Source organism: Mustela putorius, unplaced genomic scaffold, assembly GCF_011764305.1.
Source record: "Mustela putorius furo isolate JIRA1106 unplaced genomic scaffold, ASM1176430v1.1 tig00537227_pilon_pilon_pilon, whole genome shotgun sequence".
In the NCBI taxonomy this organism is placed as follows: domain Eukaryota; kingdom Metazoa; phylum Chordata; class Mammalia; order Carnivora; family Mustelidae; genus Mustela; species Mustela putorius.
In genome coordinates, this window is record NW_025422368.1 from 6,956,796 (window position 1) to 6,972,251 (window position 15,456).

At 37.3% G+C, this 15,456-nt stretch overlaps 1 protein-coding gene across 1 annotated transcript in view; it reads right to left on the reverse strand.

Moving 5' to 3' along the window:
- Positions 1-564: 564 nt before the first annotated feature.
- The window catches only part of CUNH12orf54 (chromosome unknown C12orf54 homolog), a 52,400-nt gene continuing 37,508 nt past the window's right edge, over positions 565-15,456 (reverse strand). The window contains exons 8-9 of the mRNA XM_004781956.2: positions 1,874-2,044; positions 565-774 (exon numbers count right to left, since the gene is read on the reverse strand). Coding sequence (XP_004782013.1) covers positions 1,951-2,044 — 94 coding nt within the window. The 3' untranslated portion in view covers positions 565-774; positions 1,874-1,950. The remainder of the gene's footprint in view (positions 775-1,873; positions 2,045-15,456) is intronic.

Sequence of the window (15,456 nt, forward strand, 5' to 3'; positions counted from 1 at the left end):
TCAAACAAGGTAATGGATTTTTGAAAAACATATTTTGTTGCTATAATGAATTCTTATTATTATTTTATTGGTGTTATGATTAATTTTCACTCCTGAGGTTAAATTCTGTGTTGTATAGTTTTTAGTATGTTATGTTCAGTTGATTATATTTTGTCTAGAAAAGAAAGAATTAAAAGCTCTACTTTCCCTGTCATGTAATATATACATTTTTATGTTTAAAGGTCACCATCTTTGATAGAATCCTAAATATTTCTTCCTTGTAGGAAATATTTTTGGATGAGGTGGCTATTTCACAGTCTGCAGAATAGCTGTATGTTGGACTTGTAGACCGAGAACATTTAGATCACAGGATAATAAAAATGAAAGAAGCCTTCAGTATTTTCCAGTTACACCTCATTATTTACAGGGAAGGAGACTGAGGCCCACAATGCAGAGTAACTTAGACAAAGTCAGAATGGGTTTGTGACTTTATAACCATATCTTTTCCTAATCTGTTGTTTTATGAACCAAACTTGAACATCCAATCACTATATTCCACTACCCAGTGAGAATCAGTAAAGTAAATGTCTTTTATATCACATTTATTTTTATCAGTTGTTTGTTTGCTGGTTTCTTAGCTTGGCAGTTGTGATGTGCTTGTGTATCATTCGATTTCCAAGTTCCCAGGTGCAGTTACAGATCCTGGCATCTCTGCCCATGAATATCACTTTCTCTTCTGGGCAGTGGTGATGTCTGCCTAATAACTTCTTCTTTACAGGCAACCAAAGTTGTGCCCTAGATGTCATAGTCACATGAATGAAAATGAAAGAAATTTGGTTCAGTAAGCAGGTGGCACTGCCATCATGACCCTATCCCCGGATATCCAACATTGAGTAAGGGAGGAGATATGCTGGTTGTATACCTTCTTTCTATGTAGTGTTCACTCTGGTATCCTACATTGCTTCCTATGTTGTACTGAGAGAAAGGAAGCTCCCTGCCTTAAATTCTGAACCAAATTAAATTTTGAATGATGACAGAGGTTTTGTAAGTATATCTATTCTTTAATAAAGCTGTAACTTTTTGCCAAAATATTGGAACATTTTGTGAATTTTGCTAATACATGGGGAATAAATATGGGATAAAGTACTTGAAAGGGGGCTGGTCAAGAAAGTACACAGTTACTGTACTTAGACACATGCAGATGAGCCTGCTTTTCTTCATCACCCAGCACTCAGACTCTGTCTTGAAAGGAATTCCCAGTAAGTCCTAGGTCAGGCCAAATAGAGAGTGTGGCTAACTTAGTATATGCCACAGGTGAGCATCTGAGACAGTTTTCTTTATATGATATTAGGTGTCAGATGAAACTAGAGAGTAGGGAACTTTGTCATATTCAAATGTCACTCAAGCAGTGCCTTTGAGCCCTCAATAGCAGCACACTCAAGTACTTTATTAATGAAAATCTTGACAATAGAGTCTATTATGGACATACTGTGTTTAACTCTTGAGTCTGAGTTAAGCCCCCAAAGTAATTAAAGTGTCCAGAGCACTTTCTAGAAGGGAATAATGGGCCTGACATTTCTTAGTATGGTTTTAAAATTTCCTACATTTCCATCTCTTTATCCTATACTTGTCTCTCCATGTTTTTCCCTATATAGGAACCATCCACACCTGATAAATTCTGACTCTTTGTATTGATCAAAGAGAATAAGAAACTGTGGCTTGATCCTGCCCTCAGCCTTCCACTCTCTTACTCCTTGTCCAATGTATTAGAGCACACCTGCTCAGTTTAGTGCTGCTCTGCCATGTTAGAGTGAGGACTCATTAGGCCTGGTTTTCTGTCTGTAGAAGAATGGGAAGAATGGAGCTAATGGGAAAGGCCATATTGGTAAAATACCTGGCAGAAGCAGAAGAGGCCTTCCTTTCTTGATTGTAGGGCTAGGGTCCAGGGTAGCAAGCTGATTGATCAGAGGACTATCTTCTTAAGTTGTGGGGGTGGATCCTCGATGGCTGTTCTCCAGTGCTTCTCAAATTTAGGGCCATCCCAGAATCTGGAGGTCCAACACTTCTGTACCAAATAAGAGAAGGTTGTGAATATATGACGAAGAAAGATCCCATCCTCCCCACCCTTTATTCCCTGGCCTCCACTGTCCTTAAGGATTTATTATCACATTCCACCAAGAATAGGCATCTCTAGCTTTGGAACTTGCAAATCTCTGATGATCATGTGGCCTTTTCTGGGTCTTAGGAAAGGGAGTGACATAGTTTATCAGAGCTTGTGTCTTCAACAGGAAAGTCAGGACAATTACTCATGCTTGCCTCAGAGGAATATTAAAATTAAGTAAAATGTTAGTTCGAATATGTTTTTTTAAAGATTTATTTATTTGAGAGAGAGCGAGAGAGTGAGAAAGAGAGAGGTGGTGTATGGGGAGGGGCAGAAGAAGAGGGAGAGAAGCAGACTCCACTAAGCACAGAGCTGGGCAGAGAGCTTAATACCATGACCCTGAGATCATGACCTGAGCTGAAATCAAAAGTTGGATACCCAACCAACCGAGTCACCCTGAATATGGTTTTGACAAAACTAAAGTGCTCCTCATATGTAAACGTTTACAATAATTACATTTAAAATATCACCTATATCACCCCATCACCTATGCCTTTATTGGAGAAGTGTCTGTCCATATCTTCTGCCCATTTTTTGATATGATTGTCTGTTTTGTGTGTGTTGAGTTTGAGGAGTTCATTATAGATCCTGGATATCAACCACTTGTCTGTACTGTCATTTGCAAATATCTTCTCCCATTCCATGGGTTGCCTCTTTGTTTTTTTGACTGTTTCCTTTGCTGTACATAAGCTTTTGATTTTGATGAAGTCCCAAAAGTTTATTTTTGCTTTTGTTTCCTTTGCCTTTGGAGACATATCTTGAAAGAAGTTACTGTGGCTGATATTGAAGAGATTACTGCCTATGTTCTCCTCTAGGATTCTGATGGATTCCTGTCTCACGTTGAGGTCTTTTATCCATTTTGAGTTGATCTTTGGGTACGGTGTAAGAGAATGTTCGAGTTTCATTCTTCTACATATAGCTGTCCAGTTTTCCCAGAACCATTTATTGAAGAGACTCCTCAAATTCAACACATACGAAACAGGCAAACATATCAAAAAATGGGAAGAGGATATGAACAGACACTTCTCCCATCAAGACATACAAATGGCTATCAGACACATGAAAAAATGTTCATCATCATTAGCCCTCAGGGAGATTCAAATTAAAACTACATTTAGATATCACCTTACACCAGTTAGAATGGCCAAAATTAGCAAGACAGGAAACAACATGTGTTGGAAAGGATGTGGAGAAAGGGGAACCCTCTTCCACTGTTGGTGGGAATGCAAGTTGGTGAAGCCTCTTTGGAGAACAGTGTGGAGATTCCTCAAGAAATTAAAAATAGAATTTCCCTATGACCCTGCAATTGCACTCCTGGGTATTTACCCCAAAGATACAGATGTAGTGAAAAGAAGGGCCATCTGTACCCCAATGTTTATAGCAGCAATGGCCACGGTTGCCAAACTGTGGAAAGAACCAAGATGCCCTTCAACGGATGAATGGATAAGGAAGATGTGGTCCATATACACTATGGAGTATTATGCCTCCATCAGAAAGGACGAATACCCAACTTTTGTAGCAACATGGACGGGACTGGAAGAGATTAAGCTGAGTGAAATAAGTCAAGCAGAGAGAGTCAATTATCATATGGTTTCAGTTATTTGTGGAGCATAACAAAAAGCATGGAGGACATGGGGAGTTAGAGAGAAGGGGGTTGGGGTAAATTGGAAGGGGAGGTGAATCATGAGAGACTATCGACTCTGAAAAACAGTCTGAGGGGTTTGAAGTGGCAGGGGCATGGGAGGTTGGGGTACCAGGTGGTGGGTATTATAGAGGGCACAGATTGCATGGAGCACTCATTGTGGTGAAAAAATGATACTGTTATGCTGAAAATAAATAAATGAAAAAAAGAATATTTAGATAACTAAATGTTTAAGGTACAGATTAAAACTTTTCCAAAGGAAAAAAAATAAAATATATGTAATTAAGAGATTACCTGTCAGTTATTCCTTTCATGGTTTTAGCACTGATCAGTTTAAAGTATAATGACCTATCATTTTAAGAGGAATTGTTTTTATTTCCAACTTTATGGCCAGCTGTCTGAAAAAGGACCAAATGCTTCAAACAGGGATCAGAGAGGAAGTTCATTTTCATTTCCTGGTTCATGAAGGACCATATCTGAAACATATCAAACTGTTTTTTTTTAATTTTTTATTTTTTATAAACATATATTTTTATCCCCAGGGGTACAGGTCTGTTTTAAACAAATATCTATAGTCCTCTGAAGAACATGCTGATGAAATCCTTCTTGACTATGTATTCCTCTTGTTTTTTAGCTGTCATAATTGGAAAGTTATTCCTAATGTCTAAGTTAAATCTCTGGTATTATTGCTTGATCTTTTTGACTCCTAGACTTTTCGTTTTTTAATCATGATAAGTGTAGTCTTTAATCCCCATCACCTATTTCACCCATTCCCCCATCTACCTGCCCTCTGGTAACCTTAAGTTTTTTTAAGAAGATTCTATTTATTTATTTGACAGAGAAAGATCACAAATAGGCAGAGAGGCAGGTGGAGGGCAGGGGGAAGTAGGCTCTGTGCTGAGCAGAGATCCCGAAGTGGGGCTCGATCCCAGGACCCTGAGATCATGACCTGAGTTAAAGGCAGAAGCCTAACCCACTGAGCCACCCAGGCACCCCTAACCTTCATTTTTTTCCCCTATAGTTAAGAATCAGATTCTTGGTTTGTTTTTCTTTCTCTCTCTTTTTTCCTTTGCTTGTTTGTTTTGTTTCTTAAATTCCATACGAGTGAAATCATATGGTATTTGTCTTTCTCTGACTTCTTTTGCTTGGTATTATACTCTCTAGCTCTATCAATGTTGTTACAAATTGCAAGATGTTATGTCTTTTTTTTTTTTTTTAGTCTTTTTTTTTTTAAAGACTTATATTTATTTGACAGAGATCACAAGTAGGCAGAGAGGCAGGCAGAGAGGAGGGGAAGCAGGCTCCCTGCTGAGCAGAGAGCCCGATGTGCGGCTTGATCCCAGGACCCGGGGATCATGACCTGAGCCAAAGGCAGAGGCTTTAATCCATTGAGCCACCCAGCACCCCCAAGATTTTATTCTTTTGATGGGGTAATAATATTCCATTGTATATATGTACCACATCTTCTTTATCCAATCCAGTCTTTATCCAATCCAGTTGATAGCCAGCTGTCTGAAATTTGGCTGTTTTGGGCTCTTTCTGTAATTTGGCTATTGTTGATAAAGCTGCTATAAACACCAGGAGCATGTGCCACTTTGAATCAGTATTTTTATATCCTTTGGGTAATATCTACCAGTGCAGTTGCTGGATTGTAGGGTAGTTCTATTTTTAGCTTTTTAAGGAAACTTCTCCTTTTTTCCAGAGTGGCTGCACCAGTTTGCATCCCCACCAACAATGTAAGAGGTTTCCTCTTTCTCTGCGTCCTTGCCAACACCTGTTGTTACTTGTGTTGTTGATTTTAGCCATTCTGATAGTTGTGAGTTGGTATCTCATTGTAGTTTTTAAAAAAAATTTTTAAATTTATAGTCAATTTAGTATCTGGACTCTCTAGTCTGTTCCACTGGTCTATATGTCTGTTTTTATGCCAGTACCATGCTTTCTTGGTGATCACAGCTTTGTAGTACAGCTTGAAATCAGGTAACGTGATGTCCCCAGTTTTATTTTTGTTTTTCAACATTTCCTTAGCGATTCAGGGTCTCTTCTGATTCCATACAAATTTTTGGATTATTTGCTTCAGCTCTTTGAAGAATACCGGTGGAATTTTGATCGGAATAGCATTAAAAGTATAGATTGCTCTAGGCAGTATAGACATTTTAATAATGTTCATTCTTCTGATCCAAGAGCATGGAATGGTCTTCCATCTTTTTGTGTCTTCTTCAGTTTCTTTCATGAGTGTTCTGTAGTTCCTTGAGTACAGATCCTTTACCTCTTTGGTTAGGTTTATTCCCGGGTATTTTATGGTTCTTGGTGCTATAGTATATGGAATCGATTCTCTAATTTCCCTTTCTGTATTTTCATTATTAGTGTATAAGAAAGCCACTGATTTCTGCACATTGACTTTGTATCCTGGCATGTTGCTGAATTGTTGTATGAGTTCTAGTATCTTGGGGGTGGAGTCTTTTGGGTTTTCCATATAAAGAATCATGTCATCTGCAAAGAGAGAGAGTTTGACTTCTTCATTACCAATTTGGATACCTTTTATTTCTCTTTGTTGTCTGATTGCTGTTTCTAGGACTTCTAATACTATGTTCATCATCACTAGCCATCAGGGAGATTCAAATTAAAGCCACATTGAGATAACCTTACACCAGTTAGAATGGCAAAAATTAGCAAGACAGGAAACAACATGTGTTGGAGGGGATGTGGAGAAAGGGGAACCCTTTTCCACTGTTGGTGGGAATGCAAGTTGATGCAGCCTCTTTGGAGAACAGTGTGGCGATTCCTTAAGAAATTAAAAACAGGGGAGCCTGGGTGGCTCAGTTGGTTAAAGCCTCTGCCTTCAGCTCAGGTCATGATCTCAGCGTCCTGGGATCGAGCCCCGCATCGGGCTCTCTGCTCAGTGGGGAGCCTGCTTCCTCCTCTCTCTCTGCCTGCCTCTCTGCCTACTTGTGATCTGTCTGTCAAATAAATAAATAAAATCTTTAAAAAAAAAAAAAGAAATTAAAAACAGAACTTCCCTATGACCCTGCCATTGCACTCCTGAGTATTTACCCCAAAGATACAGATGTCGTAAAAAGAAGGGCCATTTGTACCCCAATGTTTATAGCAGCAATGGCCACGGTCGCCAAACTGTGGAAAGAACCAAGATGCCCTTCAATGGATGAATGGATAAGGAAGATGTGGTCCATATACACTATGGAGTATTATGCCTCCATCAGAAAGGACGAATACCCAACTTTTGTAGCAACATGGATGAGACTGGAAGAGATTATGCTGAGTGAAATAAGTCAAGCAGAGAGAGTCAATTATCACATGGTTTCACTTATTTGTGGAGCATAACAAATAGCATGGAGGACATGGGGAGTTAGAGAGAAGAAGGGAGTTGGGGGAAATAGGAAGGGGAGGTGAACCATGAGAGACTATGGACTCTGAAAAACAATCTGAGGGGTTTGAAGTGGCGGGGGAGTGGGAGGTTGGGGTACCAGGTGGTGGGTATTATAGAGGGCACAGATTGCATGGAGCACTGGGTGTGGTGAAAAAATAATATTGTTATGCTGAAAATAAATAAAAAAAGAAAAAAGGGAAATCAATTTAATTAACATATACTGTATTATTAGTTTCAGAGGTAGAATTTAATGATTCTTCTGTGGCATACAACACCCAGTGCTCATTACTTCAAGTGCCCACCTTAATGCCCATCACCCTGTTATCCCATCCCCTACTCACCTTCCCTCTAGTAACCCTCAGTTTGTTTCTTATAGTTAAGTGTCTCATAGTTTGCCTCCCTCTCTGCTTTCATCTTGTTTTATTTTTTCCTTCCTTTCCCCTGTTTATCTGTTTTGTTTCTTAAATTCCACATGAGTTAAATCATATGGTATTTATCTTTCTCTGACTAACTTATTTCACTTAACTAACTTATTTCACATACCTTCTAGTATACCTTTCACTTAACTAACTTATTTCACATACCTTTTAGTGCTGTCCACATGGTTGCAAATAACAATATTTCATTCTTTTGGTGGCTGAGTAATAATCTATTATATTTATGTATACCACATCTTTATTCATTCATCTAGTGAAAGACATCTGAGCTCTTTCCATATTTTGGGTATTGTAGATATGGCTACTATAAACGTTGGTGTTCATTCGACCCTTTGATTCATTTTTTTTTTTTCCCTTTGGATAAATACTGAGTACTGCAACTGCTGGGTGTTAGATAGCTCTATTTTTTAACTTTTTGAGATACCGCCATACTTTTTTCCAGAGTAGCTGAACCAGTTTGCATTCTCACTAACAGTGTAAGAAGATTTTCCTTTCTCCACATCCTTGCCAACATCTGTTGTTTTTGAGTTGTTAACTTTAGAGCTTTTCCCCTAAGGTTAAGAACACATCAGGGATGTCCACTCTCACCACTGTTGTTCAATATAGTACTGGAAGTCCTAGCCTCAGCAATCAGACAACAAAAAGAGATAAAAGACATCCAGGTAGGCCGAGTAAAAGTAAAATTTTCACTCTTTGTGGACTACATGATATTCTATATAGAAAACCTAAAAGACTCCACCCCAAAATTGCTAGAACTGATATGGGAATTTAGCAAAGTCTCAGGCTATAAAATCAATACACAGAAGTCAGTTGCATTTCTATACACTAACAATGAGGCAGAACAAAGAAAATTAAGGAAGCGATCCCATTAACAGTTGCAACAAAAATCCTAAGATACCTAGGAATAAACCTAACCAAAGAGGTAAAGGGTCTGTACTCATCAAAGTTTTGATTTGTATTTCCCTGATGATGAGTGATGTTGAGCATCTTTTCATGTGTCTGTTAGGCATCTGTATGTCTTTGAAGAAATGTCTGTTCATGTCTTCTGCCCATTTTTAAATTGGACTATTTGGTTTTGGGATATTGAGTTGTGTATGTCCTGTATATATTTTAGATAGTAACCCTCTTTCAGATATGTCATTTGCAGATATCTTCTCTCATTCTGTAAATTCCCTTTTAGTTTTATTGTTTCCTTTTTGTGCAGAGACTTTTAATATTTATTTAATTTTGTTATGTTAGTCCTGTTATGTTAGTACTGTTTTTCGATTTTTAAAAAAAATTTCTTTTCAGCATAACAGTATTCATTGTTTTTGCACCATACCCAATGCTCCATGCAATACGTGCCCTCCTTATTACCCACCACCTGGCTCCCCCAACCTCCCACCCCCCCCGCCCCTTAAAAACCCTCAGGTTGTTTTTCAGAGTCCATAGTCTCTCATGATTCACCTCCCCTTCCAATTTACCCCAATGTTTATTGCAGTGAAACTTTTTATTTTGATGTAGTCATGATAGTTTATTTTTGCTTTTATTTTCCTTGCCTCAGGAGACATATCTAGAAAAATGTTGCTATGACCAATGTCAGAGAAGTTAGTGCCTTTGCTCTCTTCAAGGATTTTTGTGGTTTTAGGTCTCACATTTAGATCTTTACTCCATTTTTGGGGGGGCAAGCAGAAGGAGAGGGGGAGAGAGAATCTTAAGCAGGCTCCTTAGCATGGAGCCTGAAGTGGGCCCAATCTCACAACACTGAGATCATGACCTAAGCTGAAATAAAGAGTTGGGTGCTTAACTGACTGAGCCATCCACGTGCCCTATATGTCTTTAATTCATTTTGAGTTTATTTTTGTGTATGCTGACAGAAAGTGGTCTGTTTCATTCCTTTACATATAGCTGTCCAGTTTTCCCAACACCATTTGTTAAAGAGACCATCTTTTTCCCATTGTATATTCATTCCTCCTTTGTTGAAGATTAATTGCTCATATAGTTGTGGGTTTATTTCCAGGTTTTCTATTCTATTTACCTATGTGTCTATTTTTGTTCCAGTACCATACTGTTTTGATTACTACAGCTTTGTAATTTAACTTGAAGTCTGGAATTATTATGCTCCCAGCATTGATTTTCTTTTTCAAGGTTGCTTTGGCTATTTGGGGTCTCTTGTGGTTCCACAAATATTAGGATTGTTTGTTCTAGTTCTGTGAAAAATGCTGTTGGCAGTTTTAAAAAATTTTTTAATTTTTTAAAATTTCATTTCAGTGTTCCAGAAATCATTGTTTATGCACCACACCCAGTGCTCCATGCAGTACATGCCCTCCATAATAGCCACTGCCAGGCTCACCCAACCCCCTATCCTCCTCCCCTCCAAAACCCTGTTTGTTTTCCAGAGTCCACAGTCTCTCATGGTTTGTCTCCCCCTCCAATTTCCCCCAATTCACTTTTCCTTTCTCTCTCCTAATGTCTTCCATGTTTATTCCTTATGCTCCACAAGTAAGTGAAACCATATGATAATTGACTTTCACTGCTTGAATTTTTTCACTCAGCATAATCTCTTCCAGTCCCATCCATGTTGATGCAAAAATTGGGTATTCATCCTTACTGATGGAGGCATAATATTCCATTGTATATATGGACCATATCTTCTTTATCCATTCATCTGTTGAAGAGCATCTTGGCTCTTTGCACAGTTTGGTGATTGTGGCCATTGATGCTTGGAACATTTGGTTACATTTGGCCCTTCTTTTCACTACATCTATATCTTTGGGGTAAATACCCAGGAGTGCAATTGAAGGGTCATAGGGTAGCTCTATTTTTAATTTCTTGAGGAATCTCCACACTGTTCTCCAAAGTGGCTGCACCATCTTGCATTCCCACCAACAGTTTAAGAGGGTTCCCCTTTTCTCCACATCATCTCCAGCACATGTTGTTTACTGTCTTGATGATTTTGGCCATTTTAACCGGTATAAGGTGGTTTTGATTTGAATCTCCCTGATAGCTAGTGTGATGAAGATTTTTTCATGTGTCTGTTAGCCATTTGTATGTCTTCTTTGGAGAAGTGGCTGTTCATGTCTTCTGCCCATTTTTTGACATGATTATTTGTTTTTTGTGTGTTGAGTTTGAGGAGTTCTTTATAGATATTTATAGATCTTTCAGCCCTTTGTCTGTAGTGTCATTTGCGAATATCTTCTTCCATTCCATGGGTTGCCTCTTTATTTTGTACACTGATTCCTTTGCTCTGCAGAAGCTTTGATCTTGACGAAGTCCCAAAAGTTCATTTTTGCTTTTGTTTCCTTTGCCTTTGGAGACATATCTTGAAAGAAGTTGCTGTGGCCAACATTGAATACGTTACTGCCTATGTTGTCCTTTAGGATTCTGATGGATTCCTGCCTCATGTTGAGGTATTTTATCCATTTCTAGTTTATCTTTGTGTAAGGTGTAAGAGAATGGTCGAGTTTCATTCTTCTACACATAGCTGTCCAATTTTCCCAGCACCATTTATTGAAGAGACTGTCTTTTTTCCACTGAATATTTTTTCTGCTTTGTTGAAGATTATTTGACAATAGAGTTGAAGGTCCATATATGGGCTCTCTACTCTGTTCCACTGGTCTATATATCTGTTTTTGTGTCAGTACCATGCTGTCCTGGTGATCACAGCTTTGTAATAACTTCAGTCCAAAACCTATGGGATACAGCAAAAGTGGTCTTAAGGGGGAAATACATAGCCATCCAAGCCACCCTCAAAAAAACTGAAAAATCCAGATTACATCAGCTGTCTTTACACCTTAAAGAACTGGATAATCAACAACAAATTAAGCCAACCCCACACAAAAGAAGGGAAATAATCAAGATCAGAGCAGAGATCAGTGAGATACAAACTAGAGATACAGTAGAACGCATCAACAAAACTAGAAGCTGCTTTTTTGAAAGAATCAATAAGATCAATAAATCATTGGCTAAACTAATCCAAAAGATAAGAGAGAGGACCCAAATTAATAAAATTGTGGATGAAAAGGGAGAGATCATGACTAACACCAAGGAAATAAAATCAATAATCAGAAATTATCAACAGTTATATGCCAATAAGTTAAGCGACCTAGATGAAATTGATGCATTCCTAGAAACCTATAAGCTTCCAAAACTGAATCAGGAAGAAATTGACAACCTGAATAGACCAATACCTAGTAGCGAGATTGAAGCAGTGATCAAAAACCTCCCAAAAAACAAGAGCCCAGGAACTGACAAATTCCCTGGGGAATTCTACTAAACTTTTCAAAGAAGAAATAATACCTATTCTTTGGAGACTGTTTCAAAAAATTGAAGAAGAAGGAAAACTTGCAGACTTTTATTAGGAAACCAGCATTACCCTGATCCCCAAACCAGGCAAAGACCCCACCAAAAAGGATAATTTCTGACCAATATCCCTGATTAATATGGGTGCTAAGATTCTCAACAAGATCCTAGCTAATAGGATCCAAGAGTACATTAAAAAGATTATCTACCATGACCAGGTGGGATTTATCCATGGGATGTAAGGGTGGTTCAACATTTGCAAATCAATCAATATGACAGAACAAATCAATAATAGAAGGGAGAAGAACCACATGGTCTTCTCAATTGATGCAGAAAAAGCATTTGACAAGATACAACATCTGTTTCTGATTAAAACGCTTCAAAATATAGGGATAGAGGGAACATTCCTCAACTTCATAAAATCTATGAAAAACCCACAGCTAATCTTATCCTGTATGGGGAAAAGCTGACAGCCTTCCCTTTGAGATCAGTAACACGACAAGGATGCCCATTTTCACCACTCTTGTTCAATATAGTATTAGAAGTCCTAGCAACAGCAATCAGACAACAAAGAGAAATAAAATGTATTCAAATTGGCAATGAAGAAGTCATACTCTTTCTCTTCACAGATGATATGATTCTTTATATGGAAAACCCAAAAGACTCCACCCCCAAACTACTATAACTCATACAGCAATTCAGTAATGTGGCAGGATACAAAGTCAATGTACAGAAATCAGTTGTTTTCTTATATATTAACAATGAAAATACAAAAAGGGAAATTAGAGAATTGATTTCATTTACTATAGCACCAAGAACCATAAGATACTTGGGAATAAACCTAACCAAAGAGGCAAAGGATCTGTATTCAAAGAACTACAGAACGCTCGTGAAAGAAATTGAAGAAGACACAAAAAGATGGAAGACTATTCCATGATCATGGATTGGACGAATAAACATTGTTAAAGTGTCTATATAACCTAGAGCACTCTATACTTTCAATGCCATTCAAATCAAAATTCCACTCGCATTTTTCAAAGAGCTGGAGCAAACAATCCTAAATTATGTATAGACCAAGAAGAGACACCGAATTGCTAAGGAAATGTTTAAAAAAAAAAAAAAACTGGGGGGGAGCATCACGTTGCCTGGTTTCAAGCTGCTGGCGTTTTGATAGGCATTGCATTAAATGTGTAGATTAAATGTGTAGAATTTTAACAATATCCTTTCTTCTAACCCATGAGCATGGAATGTCTTTTTGTTTCTGTGTCATCTTGAATTTCATCAGTGTTTTATTGTTTTCAGAGTGCAGGATTTTCACCTCTTTGGTTAAGTTTATTTCCTAGATATTTTATTGTTTTTGGTGTAGTTGTAAAGGGGATTGTTTTCTTAATTTCTCTTTCTGCTGCTTCATTTTTAGTGTATAGGAATGCAACATATTTTTTGTACATTGATTTTATGTCCTGAGACTTTACTGAATTCATGTATCAGTTCTACTATATTTTGGTGGAGTCTTTACATTTTTTTTCTATATAGTATCGTGTCATCTGCAAATAGTGATAATTCTAATTCTTCTTTAGCAATCTGGATGTCTTTTATTTTTTTATTGCTGTGGCTAGGACATCTAGTACTATGTTGAATAGAAGTGGTAAAAATGGATATTTTCGTTTTGTTCCGATCTTATGGGAAAAGCTCTCAGTTTTAATCACCATTGGGTACTACATTACTGTGGGTTTTTAATATAAAGACTTTATTATGTTGAGGTATGTTCCCTCTAGACCTGCTTTGCAGAAGGTTTTTATCATGAGTGAATGTTATCCTTCATCAAATGCTTTTTCTGCATCTGTTGGATTGATAATATGTTTTTTAATCCTTCCTTATGATGTGACAAATCACATTGATTGTTTTGTGAAAGGACCAACCTTGCATCCTGGGAATAAATCCCATTGGATCATGGTGTATGATATTTTTTTTTGTGCATGTTGGATCAGTTTGCTAATATTTTATTGAAGATTTTTGCATCTATATTCACAAGGGATGTTTGCCTGTATTTTCTTTTTTTGTGTGTGGTGTTTTCATCTGGTTTCAGTATCAGGGTGATACCTGCCTCTTGGAATGATTTTGGAAGTTTTCCTTACTCTCCTATTTTTTGGAATAGTTGAAGACCTCTTCTTTGAGTATTTGATAGAATTTGCCTGTGAAGCCGTCTGTTCCTAGAATTTTGTTTTAGGGGAGTTTTTGGATTACTGATTCAGTGTTGTTGCTGGTAATTGGTCTGTTCATACTTTTTATTTTGTTCTGCTTTAGTTTTGGCAGGTTATGTGTTTCTAGGAATTTATCCATTTCTTCTAAGTTGTCCATTTTGTTGGTGTATAGGTTTCCATAATATTCTTTTACAATTGTTTGTATTTCTGTGGTATTTGTTATTTTTTTCTCCTCTTTCATTAGTGATTTTGTTTATTTGGGTCCTCTTTTTTTGAGGAGCCTGGCTAGAGGGCTATCAATTTTGTTGATCTTTTCAAAGAATCAGCTCCTGGTTTTATTGATCTGTTCTATTGTATTTGTTTGTTTTTTGTTTCTATCTCATTTATTTGTCCTCTAATCTTTATTATTTCTTTTTATATGCTAGCTTTAGGTTTTCTTTGTTGTTCTTGCTCTAACTTCTTTAGGTGTAAGTTTTGGTTGTTTATTTGAGATTTTCTTGCTTCTTGAGTTAGGCCTGTGTTACTATGAACATCCCTACTAGAACTGCTTTTGCTTCATCCCAGAGGTTTTGGACTGTTGTGTTTTCATTTTCATCTATTTTCATGTATTTTTGGATTTCTTCTTTGATTTCTTGGTTTACCCATTCATTGTTTGGTAGTATGTTGTTTAACGTCCATGTTTTTAGGGTTTTTCGGATTTTTTCTTGTGATTGATTTTAGTTTCATAGCATTGTGGTCAGAAAAGATGCATGGTAAGACTTTAATCTTTTTGAATTTGTTGAGGCTTGTTTTGTGGCCTAATTTGTGATGTATGTTCTGGAGACTGTTCTTTGTGTACTTGAAAAGAATGCGTATCCTGCTGTTTTTGAATGGAATGTTCTGAATATGTCTGTTAAATACATCTGGTCCAGTGTGTTATCAGAACCACTGTGTTCTTGCTGATGTTCTGTTTGGATGATCTGTCCATCAATGTAAGTGGGGAGTTAGAGTCCCCTACTATCATTGTATTGTTATTATTTCCTTTATCTTTGTTATTAACTGTTTTATGTATTTGAGAGCACTCATGTTGGGTTTAAATATTTACAACTGTTGTATCTTCTTGTTGGATTGTTCTCTTATTATATAGTGTCCTTCTTTGTCTCTTGTTGCAGTCTTTGTTTTAATTATTTTTTATTTTTTCTTATTTTTCCATTAAGTTGCCCCCTTTTAAAAAATAGCAGCAATGTCCACAATAGCCAAACTATGGAAAGAACCTAGATGTCCATCAACAGATGAATGGATCAAGAAGATGTGGTATATATACACAATGGAATACTATGCAGCCATCAAAAGAAATGAAATCTTGCCATTTGCAACAACATGGATGGAAC